Source organism: Chelmon rostratus, chromosome 15, assembly GCF_017976325.1.
Source record: "Chelmon rostratus isolate fCheRos1 chromosome 15, fCheRos1.pri, whole genome shotgun sequence".
NCBI classification, from domain to species: domain Eukaryota; kingdom Metazoa; phylum Chordata; class Actinopteri; order Chaetodontiformes; family Chaetodontidae; genus Chelmon; species Chelmon rostratus.
The window spans coordinates 2,758,672-2,781,548 of NC_055672.1; the positions used below are offsets into that span (position 1 = coordinate 2,758,672).

Here is a 22,877-nt window from a genome sequence, read left to right on the forward strand (position 1 = left end):
TACTGGCTGTAATGATATATTTGTCATATGGACGTTTTTCCCAAAAATGTGCGAGCATTAATCAGGCGGTGTTGACAAACGTAAGCAGCACTCTCCTGATTGGTCCATCTCAGATGTTAGAGCGTCCGTGCACTGCACTGGTTTTGATCTTTTGCCACTGGGAAGAAAAACTAGGAGAGAAAAATCCCAAAAAGTGTCACTCTGCTTTGCATTTGACCATTCAGGGACCTTTTCCTTTTTAAAGCCGGTCTCCTGAGATCAAAAGCTAACAACATGGTCTCAATCCTGTTACACAAACCCAAACAGAGCCAACACACACTGTGGAAGCAGGATGACAGAAACACACACACACACACACACACACTCAGCTAGCCTCTAATCATACAGCTCCCCGGTGAGATCAGCCTCCAGTCCCACCGGCCAGCGATTAAACCCTTTAATCGCAGCCATGTTTCAGCTTTTAATGCTGATTTTGTCATCCACGGCCACACGTATGATGACCCTCAGGATTCGCCGACTTGAAGAAGATGAGTCAAAGTAACGTCACTCTGGAACAAAAACCAATTTAAAGAAGGAGACACATTTACAATCAACATAAGAGCTTCTGATTCAGAGAGCTGTGATTCATTGCACTTTGGGAACAGTGGCTCCTCTCACTCTTAACCTCGTCCCTGTTGTGTTTCCCGTGATGAAATGAGGTCAGCAGCGTTACTGGTGGACGTTTTCATCAGGTTAATGGCTGCTTTGACCTGATATATGGGTGTTTTAGGGAGGCAGAGACCTCCTCATAGACCAGGAAAGTTTCAGGTCTGCGTTTACGTATTCAACTTGACAACCTTCATGACTCCGTTGGTGTAATATGGCGCCTGAGTGCTCGAAATGAAGCTCCACATAATTCACATTTTAGCCATTTAGAGGACACTTTTTTCCTGGAGGGAGCGTAAAGGGACACGTGGAATGGGACCCGTTTCCCAAAAGCATCTTTATTTTTTATCACAAATCATATCTGATTATTTTAGCTGTTTATTGTAAAATCCATTTTTAAGATGCATTTCCAAAAACTTTGGTCTCTTAGAAACAATCATAGATTAACGTTTTATTGTTTTTGTTCATTTTTAAGTCAAAATATTTCATCATGACCACCAATGATGTCCAAATTATAATTTAATTAGAGACACAAACAAACAAACTTTAAATTCTCGCCATAAGTTTCCATTTCTTATTATTTCTTTTTCTAGATTGTTTGCTGCATCTTTACGCCTGATAAAGAAATGATGGTATAATGACATTCATAATTAATGATGCTCATTTGTGCCCCCCCAGCAGCAGCTAAGTCAGTCAAAGTTCACCTTGTTAAAGCTTGTCTGCATCCACTCAGTAACATGACTTATAAATGACCACATCTAAAATCAGCAAAGTAAACGATGTATTTTTAGCTGCACTAACAGTGTGTTTCTAGAAACGACACTGAACAACTCCTGGATGGAATTTGCCATGAAATTTGTTGCAGACATTCATGTCTCCTTTGGGATGCATTGAATTAACTCTGATGGTGACTTTTTTTCTTTGGCGCCATCATCAGGTCAGCGTTAAAATTCGTCCAATACTTCCGTTTCTGACCAAATACCTGCAGAACCAATAGCATTCATGTTAACATTCTACTTGCTCAGCACATTAGCATTGTCAGTGTGAGCATTTTAGCATGCTGACATTGGCATTTCGCTCCAAGCAAGTCCAGCCTCACGAAGCTGCTAGCATGGCTGTAGACTCTGGTTACAGCTAAATAAACCACGTTATTCACACCCTCTTCAGCACCACAGAAAGCAAACGTTAAGACGCTCTAAACATCGTGCACCTGCACTCGGCCTTAAGTGCTGCTTTGAGAAGTGGCCAGGTCAATATTTACTGCCACAAAGGAGCTTCTGCAGGGATTCAAACGAATGACCTTTAAGCTACACCACGTTCTCCAAATGGTACGCCACTTCACCACCCCTTCCCTCACAACATCTACCCATCAAAACACACTTCAGCATCCACCCCTGACCTCTGCTGACTCCTCATCCTCCCACTCAGAGCTATAAAAACACAGGTTTCCTCATCAGGACAGATGTAGCTGCACGGCGCCATTACCTCGCATCCATCAACGCCTCTGCACACACAGATAACGGGGGGCGGGGGGTGCAGAACATCCTACTCATGTAATTAGGTAATTACAGGCAACGCATGATGGATCCCTGTAGTTGTTTTATTTTTGCAACTGTTAATAAGTCACATTGACAGAGGGTGTGATCACTCCTGCGGTTTGTTTTCTTGTTCCTTTTTTTCCATTCTAACCGCAGCGGAAAAGTTCAGCCTGTTCTTGGTTCATTTAGGTTCATGTTACCTGCCGCATGCAAACAAGAGACTCTAAACATCAGTCGCAATAATATTCTGGACATATTTTAAATAGTTTTTACTGTCCACAAACCCCATGATCCAAAACAGACAAGGACCAGGATTCAGAACGCCATTGTTGTCTAAAAACTATTAAAAACACTGGCTGACATGTTCCTTCATTATAAACACACACTGTCCTTCGAAACAAACTACATATCCAAAGAATTATGACTTCAGTGGGAAACAAAGGACCAACACCTTGTTAGTTTAGGTGTGAATAACACCAGACTTATCTTTTAAAGGACTTTCGTTTTTTACAACCTGGACTTTATTTGTAGCATTAAATACGACCATTTACTCACCCAGACAACTTTGGTGGCATTTGGAGTCGTTTTGAAGAAATTAGCCCCAGAGGAGCGGCGCATATATCCGTATAATGCGAGTACTCGGGGCATCCATGAACGCTTCCTCTATGGTGCTCATTAGAATTAAAAACACATGAAGAAGAAGCTGAATACAACATCAGTCACATCATTGGTGCATTAAAAGTCAAGGCTGAATTTAACACCAACTCGTCATGGGACAAACCAGGTCTTAAAGAAATCATTATTTATCTGCTGATTTGCCACATGGATATTTTCCTCCGGCTGGAGAAACGTGATTGGCTGCTGTCAAAGCGTATCGGTTGTTAGGAAAATAAAGATTTTTAAATCAAAATCTTTTTGTTGATCATCAGATTCATGACTGGAATCTGAATCAAGTCAAAGTAGGTTGGGTAATAAAGCAGCATTAACTGTGCAATGGCAGAAATGCGTCCACCAGTAGAGGTTTAGGAAACCACCTCGATCCCCTACCAGCAAATCAGGACTGGACTCTTGTGTGACCTCACAAATCCAGCTGCCTCGTAAGGTCACGTGATCAGGACTGCTTACCGTGCTCTCACGTGACATGAGGGCAACAGTCGGTGGCACAGCTAAGCTCGTCAGCCAACCACCACAGAAGAAGACAGTGACAGGAAAACAAGGAGGAAGAGAGTGAAAAACACACACGAACACACACTCAGCTAACCGCTAATCATTCAGCTCCCCGGTGAGATCAGCCAGCGATTAAACCCTTTAATCGCAGCCATGTTTGTCATTCATGGCCACACATACGATGAGCCTCATCACACGACGACTTGAAGAAGATCCAAGTCCAAGTCGTGTGACTCGAGTCCACACTCATGAACCTTTGCACTGTAATAAACCCTTTGATTTGATCAATTCAAATCAAAATCTGCCCAGAAATCCGACAGACCACCTCTCCAGAGAAAAATTCTTCGAATGTGCTGCAAATAAACAAAACAACAGCAACTTCCAGCATTTTGGCACAAATCCGCATCGACAGCCTCAAGGGTTAAGAAACTCGGCGAACGTGTCTCCCACACATTCCTCTCCGGTGTGCAGGGTACTGAAGAGGGTAGAACATAATAAGGGATGACAAATTTCACACGCAGCTCAGCCAGTTTCTTTCTGGAGCAGCGTTAATTACGACAATTAAACCTGAGAGAGCCTTCTTTAACTTGATTATGGGTTATTACGGAGATACAGTCGGTACCAGACTCAGTCAAGGCTGAGCGGCGTCATGGCAGCATTCATAATCAGATCATCCTCGAGGGTTCTGCTGCTTTTATGCAGACGTCTGCTCGATCAAACAATGCAATGCTTGAAACGTAGTCTTTAAACCACTTGATGCTCAGATCTGCTCGACTTCGACGACCGTGCGCACGCTCCAGATTTATCGAATGCAACCTCTCAGCTTGGATCAAACTGACGACACATCAAAAGGCCAAAGATGAAAAGCGTTACAAAGCAGGAACGGATGACGTCTCAGAAAACAAATCTAAAAACAGTGCACGGAGAGAAACTTGAGAGCCAACAAATGAGATTATTATGCCCCAGAAATCAGCATTCTGTGACAAAACTGAGAAAAACTCAAATCTAATTCCTGCCATTTGACTCCAAATGAGTTTGTTCTGCGGGAAAATTGAGACTTCTAATATGGCGGCGTCAGTTAAACCAAATAAGTGCACTCACCGTTCTCCTTCTCCTCGCCGATGCAGTCGCTGATGGACTGGTTGAGGCCGAGAGTGGCTGCTGTGGGCATCGTGCCCAGGATGGACTCCAGCGAAGGGGCTTTCCTCTTTGGGACATCCTCCTCCAGCTCCTGGTTCTCCTCCTGCTCCCCCGGTCCCTTCTGCTCGAGTCTTATCAGAGCCTCCAGCGTGAGTTCGCCGAGGTCTTTGCCAAAGTGTTTGGCCACGGCCTGGAGCTCGTCTTCCTCGTCTGGTTCCTCGTCGTCTCCCGTCTTAGACGACGTGGAGAGGCTGTCGTCGCTGGCAGTTTTGCTGTCTGGGAGAGAAACGGACACGGTTCAACATGGAGTTTAATTGACTGCTTCAGGGGAATTCCTGTTTTGCTTGCAGCCACTTAGACAGGGACACCAGAGGTCAGGATCAGCCCCAGATCAGCCCGGATTGGGTCAAATCTGTCTTCATCACCAGGACGGACACTTGCAAAAACAGAAGCGTGACTTCAAATCTTCTACAAACGTTTACATCGACTGAACCAAAACAGTGTAACTGAGCTAGCTCAGGACCTCCTGCAGGCCCCCCAAAAACCAGGGGGTCCCTGACCTCATAGTGAACAACATGGATAATTTATAGACAACCAGACAACAGGCTCAGGGATCAATAAGCATGAAAATCACTGAAGGACCATTGATGGATCCAACCATCCTATGTAGCATAGCAACAGCACATTAGCTTAGTAGAGATGCTAGCTAGAGCCACATTTAGCATAGCTACATTTAGGATGCAGGGCTGGGCCTACTGATTATTTCATTATCAATTAATCTGCTAATGTTTTTTGTTTTTTTAATTAATCTGTTAATTGTTTTATCTCTAAAATGCGAGAAAATAGTGAAGCAATCACTACTTCCAGTAACTTGATGGTCACTGCACCTAAAATACTCCATTTTAGCAATTATAATATAGTTTTTCTCACCATTACTACGTTGTATGTTATTATACGGGTCATGACTCCTCAGTGTTCCCGGAGGATTAATAAAAGAGAAGGTACATACAGTTTATGGTCAGACTGTATAATTAGCTGGGTGTAATTATATACCAGAATTTCAGTTTCCCAATTAAAAATAATGCAAGAAAAAAGATTTAGAACGGCCACGTTAGTGAAAGAATAGAGAAGATGTTGATATAAAAAGCCAAAAGTGCAGAGAAATCATTCTGTTCCCCAAACACAGAGCAGAAACAGTGATAAGTAATCACATCCACACAAAATAATTGGGATCATAATTTTGGCCGCCCTCTCGCAGTCCTGGTATCTAATTAAAACGTGTCCTTTAATCAGCCGTAATTAAAATGTCCTCACACAGACTTCAGCCCACGAGTCAGAAAAAGCGACTCAGTTATCGGTTTGAGAAGAAACGAAACGCCGGCGGATCTGAAAGCATCGCAGCAGCTGAAGAGCAACATGCCTGAAATCAGTGACAGCCTGCAACCCCCCCACTGTGTGAAAACAGGGGGGGATATGAGGTGTGTGTGTGCGTGTGTGTGTGTGCGCGTGTGTGTGTGTGACAGAGACAGAAACAGACAAAGACAGAGGGCCAAAGATAAAGAGCCAAAGGTAGAAACAGATAAAGAGAAAGAGTGACAGTGAGTGCACACTGTTGTTTTTCATGGGGTGTGTGTGTGTGTGTGTGTGTGTGTGTGTGTGTGTGTGTGTGTGTGTGTGTGTTACTTATATGTGGGGACATAAATCTATTTACACAGTCACATTATGAGGACTCGCCCTCCTTATGGGGACCAAATGATTGTAGATCATTAAATTTCAGGGTGAAGACTTGGTTAAGGTTGAGGGTGAGGATTAGGAGCGTGGTGGTTATGGTTATGGTGGTGGTTATGGTTAGAATAAGCCTCCAGGAAATGAATGTAAGTCTATGTAATGTCCCCAAAAGTGATGTTGGCATTCTGGCTCAACCAAGTCGACAGCTGGCCGTGTTACTGCTGCTATATCAATTTCAGTGCTGCGACCAATCAGGCTGGTGTTCAGATCTCATGTTACGAAATTACAGTTTTCAAAAAGTCAAATGAGGATCTATGATGCTTATTACACACCCACAAAACTAAAAGTGTTTCACAGATAATGAGATATTCCAAGATCCTAACCAGTAGTGAAGGTCAAAAATAAGATGAGCAGTTGCAGAAGGACAGAAATAAATAAACAGAGACAGTAAACAATAAATAATAAGACGTATAGAAAACTAAAGTAAGGACAGAAGTAAAACTAGAAACCAGACAAGAGCAATCTTCTGAGTAATCTTCTGTACGGTGGCCATTTCAGGACATTTTAGATTGTCAGGCTCAGGTTTTTATTTCCAGACTGTTTTTCATCTGTGAAAGCTGCAGTTAAAGCAGCTAATTAGCCTGATAACAAGCTTCATTTCACGAGCTGCAGCTAGCATTTCAACATGCATGTTAACAACACGATCACAAGCTACAACGTTAACGTGCGTACAGTTAGCTAAGGAACAGGATAACATTGAGCGTGTTTGTGTGACGTCCTAATGTTAGCATGCTAACGCTAATAACGAACTTTATGAAGTTAAATGTGAAGACGCAGGCAGACACTGTTCTCACAGACAGAACGTAAACTGCACGACTGTACTTACACATCTATCAGTTTCTGCAGCTTTGCATTGTATGATTGTTGGCAAAGCACAGAGTAAATGCTGTAGATGCTTTTATCTTGTTGCATTGTGGGTATTTTTCAGGGCGCTGTATCGTGCACGAGCTGCATTTCACACTGAGAATTTGAGTTGGAGTAAATATGGTGGACTAGGCAGCAAATAGGGAGTGACTTCAGGCAACTAGTCGTCTAAACAGGCTGTTTCTACAGGAAAAAATTATGGGATGGATGCATATACTGTTTATATACTAAACGTGCATTCTTACATATAAATTCCACACTGTTAACATGTGAGATAAAGAGTTCAGACACAGCTCTGCACCTCCTGGCGCTTTAACCAGCACTCCTCTCTGCTCCGTACCTCCCTTCACGTAGGCAGCGTAAACTCCTCTCAGTTTGGGTCTGCTGGTCTCCAGCTCTGCGTCGATTTCGTCCTGGTAGCCTTGGATTTCATCTGTCGGAAAGTGAAAAGTGAAACCCAGAATGATTCCCGGATCAATCGTCTTAGGTGCAAAAACACAGAAAGAGTAGAAATGCTGCAACTTTTCTCATGTCCTTGAAATGATTGTGTGTAATTCCTGCAGGGAAAGTAAATTATACATCTTTTGTGTTCTCTGTAACAGCCTGTTCTTCTGAACCTTCGCCGAACCCTTTAAATTACATCTGCCATAATTACAATATAATATGTTGCTCGTGTAACATAATGCATGGTTGATGACATGTTGGGCTGAAACTGAATCATGATAAAGACAGGGAGCTGTTTCCTCTCCGTGTACTGCAGTTTTGTAGTTTTTATACTCGCTTCAATCACATCCAACACTCATCTGCATTTAGTGAAGGTCAGCCAAATCTCAGACTCGTGGAACAAAAACAAGAAAGTGTTGCTAGACTTTCTCAGCATTATGAATGAGGATCTGACTGCCCTGAAAGGAGATGTAAAACAAAAAGAAAAGTCACGCTTCCTTTGATGTGATGGCAAAAAAAACGCGAGGATATCGCAGTACCTTCGACGTCATCCATCTTTTTCTTCAGCTCAATCTCCAGCTGGAGGGAGGGGGACAAAGGAGACAAACGGTAAAATAAAAGCCTTTTCCGAATCCGACAGTGAGTACGGGCTGAAACAAGAGTAAAACATCTCAGAATGAAAGAACATCATAACACGAGGACTGTGGGTGGTTGGCAGCAGCTGCCTTTTTTTTTTTTTCAGCAGAACATTTTCTTCCTAAAAGCACATAAAACCAAGCATGAGTTTGGTTTGGTTCTGCTGGCGTGAGACACTGAGCGACACATCCACGCTCAGATCTCTGCCTCCGGACTGTGAAAGTTCAAACAATTAAACGCCACGCTACGCTTCTGCTTTTGTGTCTCCGCTTTGTTCTTTTCCGCTGTGACCTCGTTAACGATTACTGAGCAGAAAGTCCTCAAAGAGGGAAGCGAAACTTGAATTAAACTCTCTTAGCTCGACGCAAAAAAGCTCAACACGAGGGCCGACTTGCTTCCAAAGCTTTCGACCGCATCTCGTGGCCTTCCCGCAGCAGCTTCTCACCGTGATCACGTGACACAAACCTCATGTTTAGGTCGCATGAAAACAGCTGAGCCAACTCCATCTGGAGAGGAGGACCACAAGACGTGGTTGAAAGCTGCAGAACAAACAACAACTGGATTGGAGATATCGTGCAGCTCGGCTGTGAAGCTGCACTGTTTCGCTGCAGCATCTCAAAAAGACTCATTTCTTGATGGAAGACACAAACCACAGCTCCGACTGGATTAAAGCCAGTAGCTTCATGATTTATGTTCAAACCTTTTTTTTTTTTTTGCTTGAATTTCTTACTTTAAAACCACAGATCATTTTCTGACCTGAAAGCTGGCTCAACATCATCTCACAGTGTTTGCCAGAAGAAAGTTCACAGCCACGTCTTGCCTGAAGCTAACTGGCTAAAAGTTTAAAGGGATACCGTAATTTTAAGAAATAGGCTTTGTTGCTTTGCTGTAGCGAGTTAGATGAGAATCTTGATACCACTCTCATGTTTATATTGTAAATATGAAACTACAGGCAGAAGGTGCTTAGCATAGCTTAGCATAAAAACTGGACGCGGGCGGGAAAAGCTAGCATGGCTCTGTCCACAGTCAGCAAAATCACCTACTGATGCTTCTAACGCTCATCAATTATTGCTCTTGTAAAGCAAAACAAAAACAAAGTTAAATGTGCGGCTTCATGAGTAAGAAATCTCCCAACGCTGCTGCCTCTGTGTTAAAACAAACCTGTTTCCAGAACAGTCTGGACTAAAACGTAAATAAAACCAGAATCAACCGTTAAGAAACAAACTGTGTTTCCTGAAGTGTTTATGTCCAGGTATTAATCTCCTTTATCCAATCACGTGCTGACAAAGTGTTGAACCTCGCTCCATCCTCGCTGTGAACCACTGAGCCTTTCAATCATGATACTATCACCTGTTACCAATCTACCTGTTTACCTGTGGAATGATCCAAACAGGTGTTTTTGGAGCGTTCCACATCTTTCCCAGTCTTTAGTTGCTCCTGTCCCAACTTGTTTGAAACGTGTTGCTGCATCAGATTCAGAATCAGCTGATATTTACAGAAATCAATGAAGCCGATGAGCTCAAACATTAAATATTTTGTCTTTGTGCTGTTTTCAGGTGAATTTATGTCAGAAAGGATCAGAAAGTTAACACGTTCTGTTTTATGGATGTTTTACGCAGCGACCTGGCTGTTTTGGAATCAGGATTGTTGTGGACAAATAGAACAGCGACCTTTAATTTGACAGTAATATTCTTCTTTAATTACTAGAGGAAGTACAACATGAAATTTTAATATTCCCTGAGGGGTAAATGGATAATTTCAGGGAACTGATTAAAATTGATAAAACACTGTTGACGTGAATGAACTCAAAGGCTCCTTCAACCGACAGGCTTGTTTCTCCTCAGAACATGTGAGTTAACATCCGCACCTGATGGGCTCTCTTCTTCCTCAGTCCTTCTGTAAAGCAGGGCGGGTCACACTCTTGGTCCAGATCCACCTTCATGAACTCTTCGATGGTCAGCTGACTGGTGGGCGTGTCCTCGAACTCCGTCAGTCTAGTTCAGGAGAACGACAGGGGAGGTGGAGTTCAAACGGTCGTATGGAGAGCACAAACAAATTTACGCTGCTCATTTACGCATCATTAACTTCTTGGCTTAAAACCAGATAAATCCTGTGTGAGAAGACCTTTACTTTGATTCGACAACTACCAAACGTCTCTCCAGAAGTCAACCTCTGAATGAGGAAAGTCAAAAAAAGATCAAAACCTTTCACCACCCACCTTTTTCTCAGCGTGCTTTCACACACTTTCACCACGCTGACGATTTCTTTGATGGTGCGGCGAAAGTCGTGCATGCGAGCGGCTACAAGAAGGGCTGGAAACAGGTAAAAAAAACCAAAAAAAACACGATGTGATGAGATCCCACATTATTTACAACTCAACCTGTCTCATCCCTAAACTACATAAATGTACACGAAGGATTTAACTTGTGTTCGTCACATTGAGATTTCTTTTGCGCCGTGTTTTGGAAATAAAACACACCGATACACAGAGGCTGATAAATCAAATGTACACAAACGGGGTGAGACGTGACTGAACGCACAAACGCTCCGTTTGCTTTTCGGGCGTCTCTGCTCGTGCACCTTGACGACGGGAGGACGGGGCCGACGGGACGGGAGCGCCTCAGCTCGCCGAGCCAGCGGCCGCCCACACGCGAAAACACGGTTTTAAAAGGGAGTAACAACACTAATATTATGCAACGAAGTGCAGCGCGAGCCTCCTTGAAGGAGAACAGTTATATAAGAGTCATTAGAGTTGCCTCACACAAGAGCCTGTTAAAAGATGGATGCTTCTGCTTCAGCATGCACACTTCTAACAGCCTTTAGGACTGATGTGGTGGCTTTTAGCTCGGCTGACGACTTCCTCAAACATTTTACTGCCGTTACCTTGAAACCTCGCATCTTCAAAGCTGCTGATTTCTCTCTCTTAAAGCGGCTGAAACTTTGTTCTTTAACTCCTTAAAAGTAACCCATGATGCAATTTCAAAATGCCCCGAAGAACTTTCTGCAGACGCACGTTTCTGGTTCGTCATCGGCGATGTTTGCATCATGTTTGAGAACAAACTTTTCCTTCTTCCATCTGACTGTATCCTTCTCAATGATTTATGATGAGTAATTAATTATTCAGGCAATGCAGCAGAGGAACAGAGAGAGACGAAAATTGAAACCGTGAACGTAAACACGCAGGGAGCGGAGGAAGCCGGTGATTCGATCTCAGGACGTCTTGGCTGGTCGCGCGTCAAAGCCGAGCGTGTTCAGGTGGACGCCGGCGACGGGGAGAGAAGCCCAGGAGACTCACCGAAAGCGGCTGACGGGCCGGGTGGTAAACCGACACCAGGCTGCGGTACGTTTAGGCAGGTGTTAGCAGGTTTGCCTCACCCATATGTTTCTATGGCAGATAACCAGCAAACAGGAAAAAGGCCCAAACACGTTTAGTGAGAGACGCAGGTGGATTACAGGATTCAGCAGCTACTGGATCCGTTTGTGGACAGACCCCCTTTAGCCACAAGTCAATGTGCATGTGTGACGCTATTGATCTGTATAAGGAAGTTCTGACCTCCTACAGGAAGAGGTCAGAGGTCAGGCTCGGCTATAGAATAAGACTAGAGCTTTCATGTTTTTAATTTTACCTCCATATTTGCCATCACAGCAAACACAAACACAATTATCCAACTGAAGACTGATAAAAGGGGCGCATGGACTGATCTTAAGACTGTGTGAGATATTTCAAACAGGAATTAAAGAAGAAAAAAAGGCTGTAATCCTTCAAAAACTGGAAAATGAAAGGTGCACTTGAACCATCTGAAGTGGGTTTGGATGAAAAACAGGACAACAAGACATAAGAGAGTAAACTAAATTCACCTTTTCCCCATAATAAAAACAAATAACACATAATTCAGAGATGTAGGACTTCAGTGTCCTTGAGAAGTTTAGATAGACGGGATTCCTCTTGTACAATGGAGGCTGTAGAAAACTCACTGCCAGAGTCCTGATAGCTTATATATGGACATTACTCATATTTAAAAATGGAAAACTAGTCCAATTACTTTTAGAGGTGAATGTGTGCGCAGCACTCGTCTCTGCATTACTAAAACTTCTTTTTATAATAACACTAACCCTGAATACACAACGTTCGGGGGGTGAGAAGTGAGAAATAAACTGTGAGTGTGTCCCAAACTATCAATGAGTTATTGATCAGTACTGCAACCATGTGCAGTATGAACTTCCCGCTGTGTACTGTCAAACATACCAGACGCTACACATGTGCCAGATGTTGTATGCTGGAGCCCTGTGGATCAGTCACCAGTTTCTATTATTAAAGCTCTGACCAGATCATTATATGCTAACAGCTAATGCTGCACTCTGAGCTAACAGGCAGGTTTGCTTGTTCGGTTTAGTGTACAAATACAGGACAAAAAAAGATGTCTATATCATATTTTGCCTTGTACAGCTTCACACTTCTTTCCTACCAGTCACAGAGTAAAACGTGGCAGTCAACTTGCCAGAGTCATAAAATAATTTTCTGTTGGAGAAGAATGAGCTTGTTGGACTGTGAGGTCAGAATAAGACGTATCGGGCTGAGCTACAAATGCTGATGGTCACTGGGCAGCTTTTCAGGACTATGTGAGGTTGAAGGGCACCTTGATGTTAGAAGCCAACAGAGCAGCGAACGTTAATCACTTTCTCTCCTCTGAGGGCTGAAACCAGATATCCTCTGACGGCGGGCCTGCAGCCCAGAGCCTCCAGCCCGCTGCCAGCACCACTCACCTGAAAATAAAAGATCTCGACGGCGCCTCGTCTAACGGTTACCTGCTCCACAGAGTCCCGACGGCCTTCGTCCCGTGTGCATCCAGTCCCTCTTCATCCTCTGCACCAGTCGCATCGCCGTCATGGAGACGTCGTGGTTCTTCTCCCCAAATTCCAGCAGGTGGGCGAAACGGGGGATGTACAGGCACGGGTCTGTTTGAGACACAAACGTTTAGTCTCTCAAAGGGACGACTTGCCACCTTCAACATGTGGAGCATTTCTTCCTTCAGGTACATCTGCCTGTCTGTTTAGCAGGATACCTCAAAGGCAACATCATGGTGGAAACTAGGTGGAACGTTGGGTGATGGACCAGAGGAGTGGCGGGTTGTTGAAACAGATCTGGATGCAGCTACAGAAGAAGATTTAAAAAGATTGATATTCATATGAAGTTCACAAAATTTACCTTCTGCCATTTGTGCCAAAATCTACTCACTCCACTAAAGATCCCACAAAACTCCCTGAAATTAGCGATGATTCAAAATGTTGATGACTGATAAGTGTCTGAAATCTTTGTTTTGCTGCTCACTAGTGAGTAAACTACAGGATGCATCATGTCAGCGAATGAGTGAGTGTCAGACACAGCCTGGACTTCAGATCCTTTTCAAGACAACTACTGTCTGTAATCTGAAGCAGCTGCAGCTCGCTGCATGCTGTATGACTCTAAGTATCCTGTAATGATCACATTCAGCTTTTGTCTCCGTGTGATTAACTGGAGAGGATAAATCATGGCGAGGAGAGCGTGCAAGTCCATCATGCTACAGTTTCAGGGGCCGATATCAGATCTGTTTGCTGCTGCCAAAACTCTCTCAGGCGCTTCTGGTCTGGTTAAACAGCCGGCTTCTGTGTCCGTGTGATTTCTGTTTGCAGGCCCTGCTTCGCCTGTCTGAGCAGCAAACAAACCAAAAGACAAATTCCAGCAAAGTCATTTTGTCCACGCTGCCTCAAAGAAAACGCAGTTTGTAGTGCTTTGAAATCACACAGATTTAAACTCACTAGCACCTGTGAGCTTCCCAGTAAAACCAGTCTCCTGCTGCTGGCTGCTAATTAGCTCCACTGGAGATCTTGAGGATTAGCATTTAGCTCAAGTGATCCTCGAAGCAGCCTGTTTCTCATTCAGCGTCTCTGTCCAGATTTTCGCAGCTGGCGAAAGGATTTGTATGGGCAGGCCTCCAATCGCGAGCTCACTTCTCAAACCTTTTTGCTTCTCAAATGTCTGAGAGACTTGTACAGTGTAGCATATCATAAACTTTATGGAAAATACTTTGGATTCAGAGACGAGATGCAGAGACGAAAAGCATCAGAACCACCTGCTTTAGCCATGAAACAGCCTGGCAGGTGGCCACTTTGCCTTTAGACTTTTTTTTTTGCTCTAAAAGTGATTTTACCCTGCTAAGAAACTTAATTTAACAGCAGAATTAGGAGGAATCCTCTTTCCGCTGTAGCCGGGAGACAATAAGAGGAGTTTCATGCCCCGGCTATGACAGTGGAGTCAAATATCTTTGAAGCCAGTGGCTGCGTTTAAAGAGCAGTCCAGTGGAAAGCTGGTAGAGCCAGCTGGTAATAAGATCCAGGCTGATCCTCCCCACCCCCCCCTCTGCACCATGTAATGATACGTCTGCAGAGCTCGCCATCACTGCTCCAAGTTTTACTGTCTGTAAACGCTGGGCCAGGCAAGATCTCCATAGAAAAAAATAGGCTGTTTAAGAAAAAAAACACCTCAAATCCTCTTTCACTGTCGAGTATAATCAATCTGCGATGCTCAAACAGCCCGGGAGTCATTTCGTGATGGAGCGCTGCAGTTTACTTTCTCGTGTACCTACTTTCCCCTCGACCCGCCTCGCCCACTCCTGCTTCTGCTCCCCACATTCCCCAAAATTACTCCGACCACCCCCGAGAGAAGGGCCGTGAACTCGCTCCTTTCAATCAAACGCGGGAGCGGGGATGCGTGAATAGCATTAAAGTGTTATCATTCGGTTGCGGGCGAGCTGCGCCCTTCCTTCAAAACCCTCAAACTGACTTGGCGCTGCAATGCATTCTGGTCTATTTTTTGTTACAGCGGGTGTATAAACTGGGCTCTGAGTTTGCTCTTCTTCTCTCTGTGTGATTGTCATCAGACCGAACTGTCAGCTCTAACGAGAAGCCCTCACTCATCCAGACCTGACTGAATACTGATGATGCGCTGGATTCACCGAATGGTACTGAACTTCACTGAAGCTGGAAGAAATAATCAGATATGATGCCACCTCGTGTGTTTGGTCAGTTTTTCCACAGAAATAACAAAGACGCTTCATCAGAGGCTGCTGGGTGCAAAGGCGATAAGCTGATAAGCTATTTCAGGCTTTCACACAGCGGTAAACAAGCAGAAACATACACTTCTATATGTTTGATTGTGTTGTTAGTTTGCTGTGTAAAGATGGCAGAATGTCATGTTTATCCACCAGCATATTTATCACTATACAGGGGTTTAAATAATGCCTTATTTTTCAATAATAACTATGCCTTTTTTTTTTTTCTTTTTGGTTTCTGGTGTTCTTGAAATGGAAACACACTGAAAGTACATAATCTTAAAATGCAAAGGAAGTTCAGTATTTGCAGGAACATCAACAGCAGCTAGCTCGTCGCTAACTGACCAAAGCAGCAACAACAGCAGCAGACCGATCAGACTGATCGACTGGCTGTGGGAAACTGAAGGATCTGCTTGTGTTTGTGGTTCTGCTTTGATTCTGACTGTAGGTATTTGGATCTACCTTTGGATTTTGCCTTTTAAAACACAGTTGTGTTGTCTTTGACGTCCATTAAACCTGTCACAAACAGCTAAACGCTATATTTAAGGCTATGTCCTGATACTATGAACACACACTTTCATTCATGAGTGTGATTTTACTTTAACTTGTGCCAGTAATTAGTTTTTTCCAACATGACAAGCGAGGAAGCGGTTTTCTTTTTTTCCCCCGTACGTACATGCCTGTAGAGAATTGTTATACGTTTATATGTCTTCTTATCTTAATCTTAATTTTATTTGTATCGATATCTGACTTTTTATCAGCTACCTGTACTTGAGATTTGATATTTTACATGCACAGCTGTACATATATCATATATATATGACTTGTTGATTAGAATATGGATTAGGTGTGTGCAGCTTTACAGCAACTTCCTTCACACCATGTCATGACCCGTGCCATGCACGCCGGGTTTGGTTTAGTGTTTTCTTTGTTCATGTTCATTTCTGTTCTACTCTGTGTATTCCTAATGTCTTAGTCTTTAGTCATGCCACATTTTATGTAAGAGTTTTTGTATTGTCTTGCCACATTGTGTTTGTACATTGGTTAAGTTTCCCATTGTGTCCTGTCTTTGCCTGGTTTTGGTTACTTCCTGTTTTATTTTGAAGGTTCTTGTTATGTGTCTTTGGTTTACTTTACTTCCTGTGTTTTCCCTCCTGTGTGATTGTCTGATGTGTTTCACCTGTGCGTCATTAGTGTTCCTCCCTAATGTATTTAAGTCCGTGTCTTCCCTTTGTCCTTGTCGGGTCGTCGTCAACACTACCTTGTCTATGTCTCTTGCCAAGCCCATGTATTCTTGTAGCCCATGATTCCTTGATTTAGCCCTAGCCTGTAAGTGAGTGTTCTTTGTTGTTTTTCTTTGTTCTTGTCTGTGCCGTGGATTGTGTGATTGTCTCCTTGGTTTATCTCTGTCCTTTGTTTGCCACAGTTCCCGTAAGTTTGGTTCTTGTCTTGTTCTTGTCTTTGTTCCTGTTTAGGCCTTGTTTTATGTTAGTGCTCCACCATCCTTGTGTTGTCTGCGTTTCCCTTGTTAGTTGAGTTTCCAACCCATAGTCCTTTCCTGATATTTGTTTGTAGCCTTAATAATCTAGTTTCCATTTTCCTTTCTTAGTTCATAGCCTTGCCGATTTGTTCTCCTCGATAAAGAGTGATTTTCTGTTTGATTATTTTGTTATTTAGATTCTCGTTTCTGTTTTCTAGGAAGGTAATTTGAGTTGTGAGTTTTTCTTATCTAGTTCTTTCAGTAGTCAGTTCCTTTTTTCATAGCCCTTTGTGTTTCCTCCTTCGGGAGCGTTTTGTGTTCTTTATTGTATTCATTGTTAGTATTCATAGTCTCGTCCCTTGCTTTCATGTGTCTTATAGTGATGTGTTGTCTATCCCTGTGTTGTGTCGTTGTTTGAATTCTGTTACCCTTGTGTGTCGTTAGCCTTTAGCCCTCTGAGTTTGGTTGTCTTGTTTCCTTGTGTTAATAAATGTATTAATTGAGCCTAGCGCCCCCTTGTGTGTCTGCATTTGGGTTCAACCCTCCTAGTTTCCCCTTAAGTCCCCACCTTCCTGACACACCACTGGCCAACTCCTTCTCTTTTATACATCTGTTATTTGTTGTTGTAAGACAGCTATGTACAACAATCAATAAAGTACACCCTACTGTTACAACTGCTTCATTCCTTGTCTTAATGGTTAATCATAGTGGCACGTCAGAGTCTTATGGCGGCACTAGCTCCTATACCCTCTTCCCTTTTCTGGACTGTGGATTAGTATTATTTCCCTTCCCATTATCGGTATGTGATTCTCCAAGCAAAGACCTTGCTGTTAACCTTGGTTTTGGATATCTGTTTATTAATATTTCTATTCTTCCACCTTTATTATTATTATTTTCTATTTGCTGCACAACAGTTCCCCTCAGGATTAATCAAGTTTCTTTCTGAAAGAAAATCTTAACATGCTCATTATATATTATCATCATGATAATGTAGAAGGGCAGTGTCCTGGGAAGGGATAAAGCATTAATAAAGGATGGTTTGATGATTTTGGCTTGAATTAGGGAGCCATGTGCTCAGGCTGGGAGGTGCCACAGCCTCTCCATCCTGTTAATAATACACAGACTGTTTTCAGGTTGACATAAATCGTAATGACATAAAATTACAGAGCGGTGTGAAAGTGCAACTCGGGTGAAATGTTTGAGAGTTTCCTGCTTTTCGGGGCTTCTTTCGCCTCGTTACTGCGCCGGGCTGCTGGGGTCGTATTTAACCGACCTTCTTTTTAATTTTATTTTTATCCCACCGCCGGGTCTCATCAGCGGGACAGAGGCGGAGCGGTGACGCACTCTGCGGAGCCGCTGGAGGAGGCGCTTCCGCTCCCCTGACGTCACCGCGGCGCCTGAATCTGATTGGTCCTCGGCGAGCCCTGGGCGTCCGAGGAGATCACGACGAAAAAAAAAAAAGCAGAAAAAAATGGAGCAGACCTTAAAAACTCCCGACAAATGACTGTTTACCTCGGATGCGTGCGGCCGCGACGCAGCATCGTAGTTAGCTTCGTCTCGGTCGACAGTCGGTTGGGAGAAAGAGGGAGAAAAATCTGAGAGGATTAACGCAGAGGCGGGGTGGAAAAAAAATAGGAAGGACTTGAATACCAGCTGCGACTATCCGGATTACCCACTCGCTGAAAAAGGGAAAACAAGCGACGCTTCGCGGACGTTTCTCCGTCCGGAAAGGATGAGGTGACCGTCAGGAAACGCAGGAAAAGTGTTTGTGGTCGAAGTTGGAAGCGGAGGAGGAAGCGGACTCCGCCGGGCCTGGACGGATATTTACATGTTGTCGTGTGAACTTCGCTGTCGATGCCGTTTTAAAGCGGCGCCGTAGCGGCCGAATTTCGCGCAGAAGAGGCTGAAATCTCCGCTCCGCGAACCGCCGAACACTTAGTTCATATCGAGCCCGCGAGACGATTCGGTCCACCGGACACCAACACGACGACGATCGGTTGCTTGTGCCGATGCCAACGGCAGATTGCAGGTTGCTCCATCATGGCCGGATCATGAGGTGTTTGACTTATCTGCTCCTACTTCCAGAAACACTGAAAAAGTCCAAGAAGGTCGGCAAGCTCCCGGGCAGGCTGCCGGTATGCTATGAGATCCTGACTCTGTCCCTGACGAGCAAGAAGAAGCAGAAGCAGAAGATGGCTGCGGAGCTGTACCCCGCCGCCAACACCAACAACACCAACCTGTCCAACGGCACCACGGTGGCGGACACCGAGAAGACCAAGGAGGCGCCGGTGAGCCAGGCCAGCGGCAGCAGCGCGGCGACCACCCCGACCACCCAGCAAAACATCAACAACAACAACGTAGACCCCCCCAGCTGGCAGTGCAGCCACCCCACACTGAGAGAGAGGTAACTCCGCCAAGTATCTGTCTCAATCCGCTGCACGACCAAACTACATTTAACAAGTATATGAGTCCCTGCAGCTCGTATGAAGTACATTAAGGTCATAATGGAGCAACAACAGGACATCACGTCCACTCCAACACAATGTAGTGATGTGATAGGAATAAAGAGATAAGTGCAGTACGTGGTGGTTTATTTTGGGAAACTGTTCCTGCAGAATCTACTTGCTGAGCAACATTAATCTTAACATTTAAAGTCTGGATGAGTGCATGCATTTCAGGATGCAAGTCCTCCTGTATGGAGCAGCAGCAGTAAATCGATTGATGTGCATATCACTTATAAGCCACAACGTGAATAACTGATCCATCATTTAAGACTCACTGGTTCCACTTTCTAAGTTGTGGCTATTTTCGGGTCGTCTTTTAGGGCAGTAGATTTTGATGTCTTAAGGTTTTTGACTGTTGATGGAAGAAAACAAAACATTTAAAATGTCACCATGGACAGTGGGAGCTTGTGATAGGCATCTGTCACACTCTGCAAACTAGTAGTCATGAAAATAACCAGTAGATTAATCAATAATGAACCTAATCATTAGCTGCAGCCCTACTACCGTTGCTATATTCTCCCCAAACCTGTGAAAACAACCAGTGTCTCCAGGCAAAAAGAGTGTGGGAGGACTTGATGTTATACAATACTTGATTGAGGCTTATTCATGAAACCTGGTCTGCTTTTAGGAATGCCTTGATGTTTAACAATGAGCTGATGGCTGATGTCCACTTCATTGTTGGCCCCTTGGGGGGATCGCAGAAGGTTCCAGCACACAAGGTAAAGACATTTTGCCTCCCGGAAAAGAAAAAAAAAAACCTCTGATTTATTTCGATGAGAAAATAGAAAGCCTGAAGGCCAAACTGAGTGATGTTCGTGTTAAATTTAAATGTCTGTTAGATGAATGGTGAAGCTGTGTGATCTCTGCAGCAGTGCGACTGGAAAGAACTGCTCCTGCTCTCCTATTGAACTTAGCAAAGACTGATTCTGGTTGCATGTGTTCTCTGACGCATCTGTCTGCTCCCTCCCTCCCTTCCTCCCTCCCAGTATGTGCTGGCCGTGGGAAGCTCCGTCTTCTGTGCCATGTTTTACGGCGATCTGGCGGAGGAGGAGTCTGAGATCCATATCCCAGATGTGGAACCTGCTGCTTTTCTAATTCTGCTGAAGTAAGCCACTCACCATCCCTCACACAGCCAACCAGAAGGAGAGATGACAAGCGCAGTCAGTGTCACTTCAAAGCATATTATTACTCATCTAAAGCTAAGCAGAGGCGAAAGCCAAAATGCTGGGAGCGCCAGAAAGCAGCGGCGGCAGCAGCACAGTGCTCTGTAATTGCTGGTTTTCTCAGAGCTCTTTGTCCAACTAGAAACATTTTTTTTTCCTTTTCCTCATCCACAGCCTGACAATTTTCTTAGAGGGGAATAGATGCAGACTAGTAGTTATAAATAACCTGCCTTTGTTGCTCCTTCGGTAGCACCGGCTAAGCCAGCTCCATAGACTGTTGCGTGTCAGGCTTTGTGTGAAAAGGGTTGGTTGTGTTAAGTCAGCATGCAATCCTCCCTGGGAAGAAGCTAAAGATTATTTCTGTTTTTTGCTTTTCTTGTGGACATTTGATGCAGTATATTTAACTAGAAACAAGAAGAAATGAGCATTTCCACAAGTTTTTCAAGGACCCAAAGACCTAATGTTCTCATACCATCTTGTTAAGTGTGCATTGTTATCGAAGTAGTTGCTCTTAGTTAAATTTCTGTATGTGTGCAGCGATTAAAAGCTTATTTTCCTTCTCCCAGGTACATGTATAGCGATGAGATCGACCTGGAGGCAGACACGGTGCTGGCCACCCTGTATGCTGCCAAGAAGTACATCGTTCCTGCACTGGCTAAGGCCTGCGTCACCTTCCTGGAAACGAGCCTGGAGGCCAAGAACGCCTGCGTGCTGCTGTCCCAGAGCCGGCTGTTCGAGGAGCCCGAGCTGACGCAGCGCTGCTGGGAGGTGATCGACGCTCAGGCCGAGCTCGCGCTGTGCTCCGAGGGCTTCTGCGAGATCGACCTGCAGACGCTGGAGATCATCCTGCGGAGGGAGACGCTCAACACCAAGGAGGTGGTGGTGTTTGAGGCTGTAATGAACTGGGCCACAGCGGAGTGCAAGAGACAAGGTTTTGGGCCCACAACCCGCAACAAAAGAGATGTCCTTGGCAAGGCGCTGTTCTTGGTGCGCATCCCCACCATGAGCCTGGAGGAGTTCGCCAACGGGGCGGCGCAATGCGATATCCTGACACTGGAGGAGACGCACAACGTGTTCCTGTGGTACACCGCGGCTAAAAAGCCCAAACTGGACTTCCCTTTGACTGCGAGGAAGGGCTTGGCGCCTCAGAGGTGCCACCGCTTCCAGTCCTCGGCCTACCGGAGCAATCAGTGGCGCTACCGCGGCCGGTGCGACAGCATTCAGTTCGCGGTGGACAAGAGGATCTTTATTGCCGGACTGGGGCTGTACGGGTCGAGCGGCGGCAAAGCCGAGTACAGCGTCAAAATTGAGCTGAAGAGACAGGGGGTGACCCTGGCGCAGAACCTGACAAAGTTTGTGTCGGATGGGTCGAGCAGTACGTTTCTGGTGTGGTTTGAGCACCCTGTTCAGGTGGAGCAGGACGCGTTCTACACCGTGAGCGCCGTGCTGGATGGGAATGAACTGAGCTATTTTGGCCAGGAGGGCATGACGGAGGTGCAGTGCGGGAAGGTGACATTTCAATTCCAGTGCTCCTCCGACAGCACCAACGGGACTGGAGTACAGGGAGGACAGATCCCCGAGCTTGTGTTCTATGCATAAGCTGCTCTGGACTGCTGATGGAAAATTAGGTTTATCCTCGCCTCCCAGCCTTCAAAGTTATGTAGCATTAAAGACACTTGACTAATGTCACACTAAATGGCCTGGTTAGTTCTTTGAGAGACTATTTTAAAAGCCAAGGAGCCGTTGTTTTATCTTATTTAATTTAATGTTATTTTTTTAATTTAAATACTGGGTTAACGTTATTTGCTCTGATGCCTGTGTTAACAGGCTGCGGCTGCTGTAGAAACAACATTAATACAGTGATTTGTGGTTATGTAATCAAGCTGAGCTCCACAACTGGAACAAGTAGGGATCGCTTCAAATTGTCTAATTGCAAGTCTATATACGATGTTGTTACTATAGTCCGAGCAGCAATATTACACATGGAGCAAATTTTATGTAGTGTTATGATTCTAAATGCAAAAAAGGTAGAAATCTTGTCAAAAACGGTTGTTTTGCACTTCAGAGGATGGCCTCAGAAACGTTGTGTCTTTTGTAAAATACAAATTAACTGTTAACAGCTTGATGCTGTTAAAGAAGACCAGATGTGTTCTGTACAAGAATGCTTACACACCTGATGATAAAACATAAAGCTTATAATGTGATCGAAGCCACAGATGTCACATCATTATGGTGCCTGGGTGAGGGAGCGGGGATTTGAGGGACTGCAGCGCCCTCTGGTTACTACTGTGCGAACTGCACGTTGGGTTTATGAAAACGGCAAGTTTTTGCAGCCATGGATGGGTTACTTAATGGGCCTGCAGCACGGTACAGGAGTCATGATGGCCCCTAAGCATGAGCCTCTTTGTAAAGTGACATTC

At 44.5% G+C, this 22,877-nt stretch overlaps 2 protein-coding genes across 2 annotated transcripts in view; one reads left to right on the top strand and one right to left on the bottom strand.

The window, feature by feature from the left end:
• The window catches only part of brf1a (BRF1 RNA polymerase III transcription initiation factor subunit a), a 110,183-nt gene that overhangs the window by 63,415 nt on the left and 23,891 nt on the right, over positions 1–22,877 (bottom strand). The window contains exons 7-12 of the mRNA XM_041953885.1: positions 13,029–13,178; positions 10,441–10,534; positions 10,090–10,216; positions 8,126–8,165; positions 7,483–7,575; positions 4,452–4,766 (exon numbers count right to left, since the gene is read on the bottom strand). Coding sequence (XP_041809819.1) covers positions 4,452–4,766; positions 7,483–7,575; positions 8,126–8,165; positions 10,090–10,216; positions 10,441–10,534; positions 13,029–13,178 — 819 coding nt within the window. The remainder of the gene's footprint in view (positions 1–4,451; positions 4,767–7,482; positions 7,576–8,125; positions 8,166–10,089; positions 10,217–10,440; positions 10,535–13,028; positions 13,179–22,877) is intronic.
• Positions 18,257–22,665, top strand: LOC121618397 (BTB/POZ domain-containing protein 6-B). The gene is made up of 4 exons (XM_041953886.1): positions 18,257–19,194; positions 19,923–20,013; positions 20,281–20,399; positions 21,024–22,665. The coding sequence occupies exons 1-4, from the start codon at positions 18,800–18,802 to the stop codon at positions 22,054–22,056; spliced, it is 1,638 nt and encodes a 545-aa protein (XP_041809820.1). The 5' UTR covers positions 18,257–18,799; the 3' UTR covers positions 22,057–22,665.